The following is a 10,702-nucleotide window of genomic DNA, read 5'->3' on the forward strand; positions in this document are numbered from 1 at the left end:
CTTCAGTATAATAGGTACTTGTTGGATGTCCTACAGTATGAGAGGTACTTGTTGGATATCCTATTGGTATAGTAGGTTCTTTTTGAAAGTCCTACAGTATGAAAGGTACTTGTTGATTGTCCTACAGTATAGTAGGTTCTTGTTGAATGTCCTACAGTATGACAGGTTCTTGTTGAATGTCATATTGGTATAGAAGGTTCTTGTTGAATGTCCTACAGTATGACAGGTACTTGTTGGATATCCTATTGGTATAGAAGGTTCTTGTTTAATGTCCTACAGTATGACAGGTACTTGTTGGATATCCTATTGGTATAGTAGGTTCTTGTTGAATGTTTGTTTATTAATACATATATTCATATTAAATTATAAATGTGTAAAAATATGTTTATATGTATATAGTATATCTTAAAAGTCTCTCGTAAATATTTTTAAGATTGGTGCATGCAATGCAAATGTTTTAATGTTTTAAATCTATGTATGTGAATCTCATTTTATGTTTGTATGTTGTGAGACTATAATAAAATATTGAATCTGAATCTGAATCTGTCTCATTGGTAATTTCTTACTTTACAAATCATAAATTGCTATGAGGAACAATAAGAGCATATGGTGCAATAAAAAAGGTGTAGTAAAAACGGACTGCACAGCTGTCTTTTGGGTACTAGTAGATGTTTCGTTGGGCTGTTTGATGAAATTGAAATATAGCTGTTGCAGTCTAGATAGTTCCGATACGTAATTGTAATAAAAGTGTATCATCATGCCGTGAAATGTATGGCCTTGCAGAATGTATTATAAAAAAACTCTCGGCTTATTTTATACCCTCTGATAAAATTTAGGATGAAATGGTTTCTGTTTCTCTTTTTTTACATCAATAAACGATGACCGATGTCTTTGGTCACCGCTTGTGTGGTCTAGACTTAGAAAACTTGTATATTTTTCATACATTTCTTTATTCTACATTGGCTTGAGGTATAGGGAAGGGTTGATATCAGATCTCACAATACATTCAGGTATCGCATCTCAAATTTATTTGTTCATAGTGTGTTAAATTAATCTACGTATTTTGATTGAGTTAAGCCTCCCAATTGATCATATGTTTTTCTATGTTGTGATGTTATACTATTGTCTCAGTAAAAGGGAGAAGGTTTGGTACCATTAAAACGTGTAATCCCGCTGCAAATGTTTGCACCTGTCCTAAGTCAGGAATCTGATGTACAGTAGCTGCTGTTTGTTTATGTAATTTATACATGTTTCTCGTCTCTCGTTTTTTTAAATATAGATTAGACCGTTGGTTTTCCCGTTTGGATAGTTTTACACTTGTAATTGTGGGGCCCTTAATTATGCTTTATAGTTTGTTGTTTGGTGTGAGCCAAGGCTCTGTGTTGAACGCAGTACCTTGACCTATAATTCTTTACTTTTATAAATTGTTATTTGGATGGAGAGGTGTCTCATTGGCATCCATACCATATCTTCCTATACCGATTAACCCCATGGCATTTGTGTGTCTGTCCTAAATAAGGAACCTCTGGCATTTGTTACTGAGTCGTGTATGGTGGTTTTTTTAAAAAAAAATTAAATTTTATTTCATTTATATGTTTTGGAGTTTAGTATGAAGTCCATTTTCACTGAACTTTCTTTTCTAAGTGTTCTTCGACTATTTTGAAGAGCTATTAATTATTGTAGAAAGATTATTTCCTATGACCTGGTAAACGGACAGAAAGTCACAGGACAAAAAGTCACAGGACAAAAAGTCACAGAACATAAAGTCACAAATTTGGTAGGACAAAAAGTCACAAATAATTTGTTGACAATTGTTTGAATATATAAGAGAAATATCTTGAAATATTTACTTTTTAATACATATATTCAAATTAAAGTTTAAGAAATGTGTCATTATACTTGAAAAATCAAGATTTATTTAATTTTAATAATGCAAAAGATATATCTCTTGGCACCATGAAGCCATTTAAGTTCCAAGCCACTTTATCATTTTGTTTTTTTAACAATTATTTGATTATCTTTGATATATTTTTGATAATTTTTGTTTACAAATAGACAAAGGGAGATGCGGTGTGAGTGCCAATGAGTTGGTATATATACAATAGTTCAAGAAAAATTCAAAAATATTTTTGTAGAAATAAGCTGTTTTTCTTTAAAGAAAATAATCAGAAAAAAATGAACTGTGACTTTTTGTCCTGTGACTTTTTGTCCTGTCACTCTCTGTCCTACATTCTTTTATTGTTTACCATTTATGTCTATGAAATGGACAGCTTTTATTGATATGTTCATGTTTAGTAATATTTTCAACAGAAATTTCATTAAATATAATAAACAAAATGTTTTATAGATTTCCGTATAAAAAAATTAGTGTCTAAAAAGATATGTACCTTCTTTAATCTAATCAAACGAAACAGTTTTCTTATCACTGGATTGTGTCTTGCAAGTTTTCAATTAAAAAGGTTATTATCAGAATAAAATATTAGAGAAAAAGATAAAACAACAACCGTATAAGAATATAAATCTTTCAAAATTTCTTTTTCGTGCACGAATTAAATTATAATTGTCAAGTTTGAACAGTCATGAAAATAACTTTTATTGCCTTTTTCCTGTTATTATGGTTATGTCAACATTTATTGGGGGCAGTTGTTATAGAAATTAAAAGTCAGTCATATATCACAAGTAAAACTTTGATAATTTGGTCACCTGAAATTACATAATCATTTACCTGTTAAAATCACACATTTTTGTTCCGGGAAGATTTAGAAACAGAACGAATAGCTACTCTAGCCGTGGTTTTCTCTTCTTTCTCAGCGAGTACACATACATTTAGTATTTCCGACAATGTACATCAATTGTTTATATTCTTCAATTAACAACTGAGGCTTTAAAGTTTATTTTTTAAATCCAAGTCTCTGATTCTTAACATTTTTCAAAGAAATCTACATAGTTTAAACGCAGACCGCGAAGTGGTCACGGCAGAAACAAAAATATTCTCATTACCGTTTGCTGATCTTTGCTCAATATGGAGTTGGAGTAACAAGAGACTTTATTTGTACATTTAAGAAAGAAAAAAACTTTTTTTTTCAACTTGTTATTTTTACAATAATTGGCTGATTGTCGGATAAAGCAGGTGTTTCGTAGATGTTTTTGTTATTCATATTTTCCACCGATCTAGTTCAGCTACATGCTTGCAGTAAGGTATGATCATCGTAAATAAAAGCGCTCAAACAACTCTCATATATAGGTGGCGTATTTATTAATATTAGAAAATGATTTTTTAATATTAAAAAATCAACCTGAATATTTAATATTAAATATTCATTTTTTAATATTAAAAAATAAGACCATTTATTAATATTAGAAAATGATTTTTTAATATTAAAAAATGATTTATAAATATTAAAAAATGAATATTTAATATTAATAAATAGGATCTATTTTTTAATATTAAATATTATTTTTTAATATTAATAAATCGAATATTTAATATTAAAAAATGATTTTTTAATATTAGAAAATAAAACCTATTTATTAATATTAAAAAATGACTATTTTTTAATATTAAAAAATATTTATTAATATTAAATATTCGATTTATTAATATTAAAAAATAATATCTAATATTAATAAATGATTTTTTAATATTAATAAATAGGGAATAAATTCCACAACGGCTTGCCATAGGTCCACTTATTTCAGTCATTTAAAAAAAAATGTACATTTTTCGGTTATTGTCTATTGTCTGTTTTATTTGTAAGTTTGACATATTTTTTTAATTTAACATAAGAGTTTACATATTGTGCAAGATAGTACATGCAAATATAACTGAGTGTGCAAAAAGTTTCTTTTTTTTTTCATATTCGTTGAAGTATGAAAATTCGCCAATTTCCATGCGTTCATTTTTGATAAATAACATTTGCATTCAAATTATCTGTACATAAAACTGTCTTTAAAGGTAAACAGAATGATTTTTCTTCATTTAGTAACATCATAATTGAAAATAAACAACTTTCCATGTTTCGAATCATGACAAATTTTATTCCACAGTCATTGGAATGTCTGTTCATCAATATTTGTCCTTCCTGTTACTATTTATTTGTTTACGAAAAAAAACTAGATTCTCCCTCAAATAACGGCGTTTTTTTATGATGACGTCGTAGGCGTGGATACAGGACGTAACGACACGGTAAAAATTTTTATGTGGAAAGATTTTGGTCATCAGAATCCAAAGATCGGTTGGTATTGATGTATGCGTACCTTTTTATGCATGATATCTCGGCCTATAACAAACTCGGACTATAACAAAATCGGACTATAACAAACTCGGCCTCCCAAAATCGGACTATAACAAACTCGGACTATACCAAACTCGGACTACTAGAAGAATATAAGTAATGTTGGTTGTTGTTGTTATTGGAAATTAATTAAACAAACAACTGCACATGTACTGTTGACACCTATCTAATCACCCAAGTACCTATTATTACACGAAATTGGGAACTAAATATCCAATTAAATGTGTTTTGTCTTGTATTGGCTATAACTGAACTTCAGTTATTTTGTTTGTTATTATTACAAATCTTGTGTCAACAAACAATTAAAACATAACAATAATTTCGTCATTCAATAATCTATAATATTTCTTACGAAAAATATGAGGCATATATAAAACACAAGCACATTTTAAAATCTGAGACACCCTTTTGTAGATAATGGCCATAGGAACAACATATAATAAAATCAATCCTCTAGGGATACCTATGCAGAAGCTAATTTCATTTTAAAGTCGAAATTTGGTGAAAAATATTTAAAACACAGGTAACATTATAATTGGTTACATCTAATTGTTGCATAATACTAACATTGCATTAATTTGAAAGATTAATCTGTTAGCTATCCAAAACTACCACTTTTATAAATTTTTAAGCATTATTAAGAAAGTTACAGCATTTTAAAACTTGGGAGTTGGAGTTATAAAATCTTTGTATTGTGCTACCTTAATAATGACCAGACCGGATTTATACCTGGTAGATTTATTGGTGAAAATAACCAATATCACATCACAGGAAAAGTGGTCTTTAATCCTAAATAGACATAATATTATTTGGAATAAAATATACAGACTTCCATTTTACATTACTAAAAACTCAAAATTACAGTGGCTCCAATACAGGATTAATCACAGAATTTTGGGAACTAATAAATTTCTCTACAAAATTAAAGTCTCACAAAACAATAAATGCACTTTCTGTTCAGACTCAATAGAAACTATTGAACACATATTCTGGACATGTCCAAAAGTTTTTGATGTTTGGGAAGAACTTAATAAATGGATATTTGCAAAAGTTCAAATTAAACTACCACTTAATTTAGATATTATCTTATTTGGGATATTAGCAAAAAACAGAAAAAAACTACATAAGAAATCTCATAATACTATTAACCAAATATTATCTTATTTGGGATATTAGCAAAAAACAGAAAAAAACTACATAAGAAATCTCATAATACTATTAACCAAATATTATATATATACAAAACAAAAATGCAATGTGGACAAGTAAATAGTGTAGCCTTAAAAAATTACCTCAAAGAATTTTTTTTCATTGAAAAAATAATATTTTATAAAAATAAACCATTGCAAAGAGCGTACACCTGCTGGATCTGTTGTTTTTTTCAATTTTACTCCAAATCTATTTTTGGATACATGTATAATAAATGTTTGCCTCGGCTTGCCTTTCTAAAATCATTGTATCTGTTTGATGTGACCATTTGAATATAATTACTTTTCAATAGCTGAATCCATTACAGATTAGTGAAATTGTTAAGAAGCCATTCACTGTCAATCAAATTTGTCTTTGTTTATTTACTTATCATAAACACCAAGGATTAAACACAATAAAAACAATAACACACACCAATCATTAAAATTTCTTTTGTCAATAAACATCATAAATCACAATAATATTTCTTCAAGTAGACTATATAAGATAATTATTTTTACCCTCATTTAAACATATCTAATTCAACTCATGTAACAAATATTAATCATTTCTAAATACGAGTTTTTTTTCTTCAAAAATATTCATTATAATCTTATAAACCAATCTTCTAATCGTAGTCCGAGTTGGTTCAATATATTTCTGCATATGAATAATGGTAGGCCGAGTTTGTTATAGTCCGAGTTAGTTATAGTCCGATTTTGTTATAGTCCGACTTTGTTTTAGTCCGAGTTATCCAGCAGCGCTTTTTATAATGTCTTTAATGTTACCAGTTGATAGATAATTTTTAATTGCATAAGACTAATGAAACGCTTGTTATCGTAACTAAGGCAGGGGCCGGAAGTATTAAAACACTACATCAGTTATTAGGGAGCGACTATTTTAAAACCAATTTAAGTTATGTACTAATTTTTTCATCCTGTTACTGTCATTCCTGTTATAAAGACAGTGGTAACAGGCGGGACAAAAATGGTAACAGGATAGACATACTTTGTAAGATAACTCAAAATGCCTCTTACATTATCGCAAATAAATTGTTACACATATGTATTACCGTACGGTACATTAATTCATAAAATGTACATTTGTATTGAGGTATTTCTAGAACAAGTCAAGAGCTACCTTGACGGGTAACAGGATGGACAAAATTATTAATTGTGCAACTTACTATTTTTTAGAATTCAGTTGCCGATATTACTGTACAGCTATTATTCAAGCGTGTCATATAGAATACGCATTGTTTCTTTTCAATACTCTTTGAATGCTTTGCAATTTGTACTTAAATGCTTTCTTTAGTACCTGAACCTAATTTGGTTCATTTTGTTCCTGGATGAGTAATTTTGTTTTGCTTGGGTTGTAAAACTATCATCATATTTTGCCAACTTTTGTACTGGTTTCTTAGAGACATGATACTTTCTCGTTACCGGCAAGTAGAGATACAGATCTTGCTGACGACAGCAATACTTATAAAAAACAAAAGAATGTCTTTTATTCCAAAAAAAAGGGGGAGGGTTGCACAACATATAAATGTGGGTATATAATTATTATACCTCCGGTTGTGGTTTGAACTCCCCCGGCCCTATTCATAAAATAACAATGTGAAAATCCCTTCTCCGTCACATATATATTTCACAGCTACCACTATCATACTTAAATGAGATGATATAAGAAGATGCAAATTGACCCATTAATTGATACAAGAATTTTTACCCATTGATTTATTGCCTTCTTAAAGTTACAGGTCATTGATATATTTGCCATTCCAAATATAAATACGCTCACCAGCGGCAAATCTGTGTGTATTATTCATTTTTCTAATTTTTATTATGACATACCCCCCCCCCTTTTTTTGGGACGCCTGCGTGCTTTTCTTTGCCAAAAATAATTGAGAGACACTGCTACAACTTCCAGAATATTGGCTATCATTCCGAATTCAAATAAAATCAGAGCCTCTTCGTGAACTTATGGAGATGATCCAAAAATCCAAGAATGACAATCCTTCAGTGCTAAATTGTGTCAGAAACTAGCTACATGTATATCAGAATCATTGGCAATAAGATAAACATAATTTGAATTTTCGTTCAGTTGTATTGTTATGTTCTTTGACATGTCTTCCTGTTTATAACATATGAAATTAGTTTTGCTTTTTACGCCTACATCTTCAACCTTCTCTCAGACGGTACGATGGGTGGTTGTTCTGGTGATTGGTTAGCCTCCAGTGGACACTTAAAGGCATATTCAGGAAGAGAATATGATAAATAAATAAGAACCAACATGCTGAACTTGGTCTTAAAAGCGGTAGTTCACAGAAAGGCATGTCATCTTATGTACTGATTTTTACGACTTGCGGCAACCAAATCTTACTTCATACTTAGCGAAAAAAAACAAAAAACACCAATACCAATTTTTCTATTTGTTTTTGTTTTGTTTTGTTTGTTTGACCCGGACAGGGTTGATACATGGTACATGGTTCGTGTATAATGTTTCGATACTTATATCTCCCGTTCGTATCCCTATGAAATTCAAAATCCAGTTTTTTGTTATTGATTTTTGTGACCTTAATTATGTTTTGTCTCTTCTGTTACCACTTTGTCCTCCCTGTTACTGCTTTTGTTCGTTCCTGTTACCCCCCAAAAAATGTGCAAAATAATTTTTACAATCAACATAACTGATCTATTGACTAAGTTTCCAGTTAGTACAATTGAAAAGGGACATAATAGTAAATTTTCAATGCCATTGTCTCTACAATATTTTTTTAAGAGTGTTTGAAAAATAAGAAATGTGATGATTTTCCTGAACGTACCGAACATCTGCAGATTTTTTTCGGTAATCTCCATAAATGATAAATGTAAATGTGATTTCAAATGAACACTGCTATTCAAATGCGAGCCACACTTTTTATTGGATATTTTCTTTTCTATTATCACTTTTGCTATCAGTTAAAAAAAAAAGTAACAGGATGGACAAAATCTGACACAAGCTGGCACAGAATTTTAAAATAAAATTTTCTCAGGTGTTGGTAAGATTGCATATTTTGAAAAAAATATCAACAAATCAATATGCTATTGGTTTTTTTAATTTTTTTCAAAAAGTTCAGAATCCGAATTTGTACTTTATTTTGAAATGACTGATTTCTTTTTTACAATATAAAACAAGATATAAGTCCATGTGAATATTTATTTAAAAAAAAAGTTTTGAACATATGTTGACCATATGTATAATACTGACCAGATTCTGTGGGAACATTTTCTTCAATAATATAAATATTTGCCCCTTTCAGTGACCTTTTTAAGTATGTCTGATTTTTTTTTATGAAAGATATATTTCACTAGAAAAGTACTAATACCCCTCATAAAAGGGATAGTCATTAAATTGAGTGGTTATATCCCTCAGTTAAGTTTTTTTTTTCATAACCGATAATATTTACTATAAACTTGTTGATATGTGCCGAATCTAGCTCGCTTGCTTCTTTACTGTTTCAAAATTATTTTTGGTAAAAAGATACCAGGATTGAAATTTAATATTTACGCCCGATGTGCGTTTCGTCTACAAAAGACTCACCAGTGACTCGAATGATAAATGCTAATCTATTCCTGAGGTAGAAAAGCCCTTGTATTTCAAAAATTCAAACTTTTGTAAACAGTAAATTTGTAATTATGACCATATCAATGATAACTCATGTCAACACAGAAGTTCTGACAACTGTGCTGTTGATACCCTCGGGGAATAAAAACTACTTCAGCAGTGGTATCGATCCAGTAGCCTGTAAATACACTCATCATTGATACCAGGATTGAAATTTCATATTTGCGCCTACCGTTCGTTAAGTCTACGAAAGACTCATCAGATACGCTCGAATCGAAAAATGTAAAATAAAGTACGAAGTTGAAGGGCATTGAGGACCAAAAATTCCCAAAAGATTTACCAAATACAGCTAAGGTAATCTATTCCTGAGGTAGAAAAACCTTAGTATTTAGTATTTCAAAAATTCTAAGTTATTTAAACTGTTAATTTGTAATTATGACCATATCATTGATAATTCATGTCAACACAGGAGTGCTGACTCAGATCAGGTTGAATGATTAAACATGCGAATTGTAGAGTCACACGCAGCTTTAGCTGCCATGGAGCGCAATGCAACCAAAGGATTCCGGGTAGTCATACGTTCATGGCATCAACTACCTTTTGAGTTTACCAAATATATGAAATTCTGAATAAGGCGAAAATTATATCTATGTTTCATGGATTGTTATGTTGCCTGTTAGCAAACACACCAGTACAATTCGGAAAGATATTAACTTAAGTTATTTTCGATATTCAAGAAGTGATAGAAGTTATACGTTACATAATTAGTAATTACTATTTATTCTTATGACACTTTGTACCTTGTATTCGATCATTTTGCCCTCCTCTGTATATGTTATCTGAATAAATGTTTTAGCAGACTCTGAGTTTATCCGATTGTTCATACTTATGAGACATTTAGTGTAGTATGCAATAGGTAAAGTACGAACTGTAAGTTGTGTAATCTAGATGGTAATTTTTTACAAACTGAATGGAATAAATGGAAAGGTCTGAAGTCAAAAGTGTAAGCAATCAAATAATAAAACGCAAACCAAGCTAAAAGATGGATATGTTTTCATATATAGAGAAGTTGATGTTACAATATACAATGTATATGACTGCATGTGTTTTCTCCTTTTATTAATCATCAAATTAGATTAACAGAACAAATTGCTACAGAACGTAAACATATTACAATTATTGAATGAGACAAAATAGACAAGAAGTAATTACTTGATGATAATATAAACGGAACTATAAGACAAATGGATGTCAAAGCTTACTAATCAATAAACATATAGCCGTCAGAATTCTTATGTAAATGTACAGAAAACATTGCTCCCTGTGGAAGAATAAAAGTCTTACCCTACTTGTACAGAAAACAATGCTCTCTGCGGAAGAATAAAAGACTTACCCTGCCTGTGTGTGTTCACTATCGGTCATCGTTTCTTCGGAATGCGTGAAACTTTGAATACGACCTTCTGAAATAATTCGACCTTTTTCTCCTTCAAATCTAATTGATCAGCTGGAATTGTCCCCGTAATGCATAATTCCACCCAATCCTATACCTTTTAGCTTATAATATAAGAATTTTATTAGGTTTTTTAGCCTTCTTATATAACTAACAAATTAAGACC

At 30.1% G+C, this 10,702-nt stretch overlaps 1 protein-coding gene across 1 annotated transcript in view; it reads right to left on the bottom strand.

Moving 5' to 3' along the window:
- Nucleotides 1–10,612, bottom strand: part of LOC134711331 (purine nucleoside phosphorylase-like) — a 32,040-nt gene extending 21,428 nt beyond the window's left edge. Inside the window, exon 1 of the mRNA XM_063571875.1 lies at nucleotides 10,480–10,612. Coding sequence (XP_063427945.1) covers nucleotides 10,480–10,508 — 29 coding nt within the window. The 5' untranslated portion in view covers nucleotides 10,509–10,612. The remainder of the gene's footprint in view (nucleotides 1–10,479) is intronic.
- Between the last annotated feature and the right edge of the window lie 90 nt (nucleotides 10,613–10,702).

Source organism: Mytilus trossulus, chromosome 3 (genome assembly GCF_036588685.1).
Source record: "Mytilus trossulus isolate FHL-02 chromosome 3, PNRI_Mtr1.1.1.hap1, whole genome shotgun sequence".
Lineage (NCBI taxonomy): Eukaryota > Metazoa > Mollusca > Bivalvia > Mytilida > Mytilidae > Mytilus > Mytilus trossulus.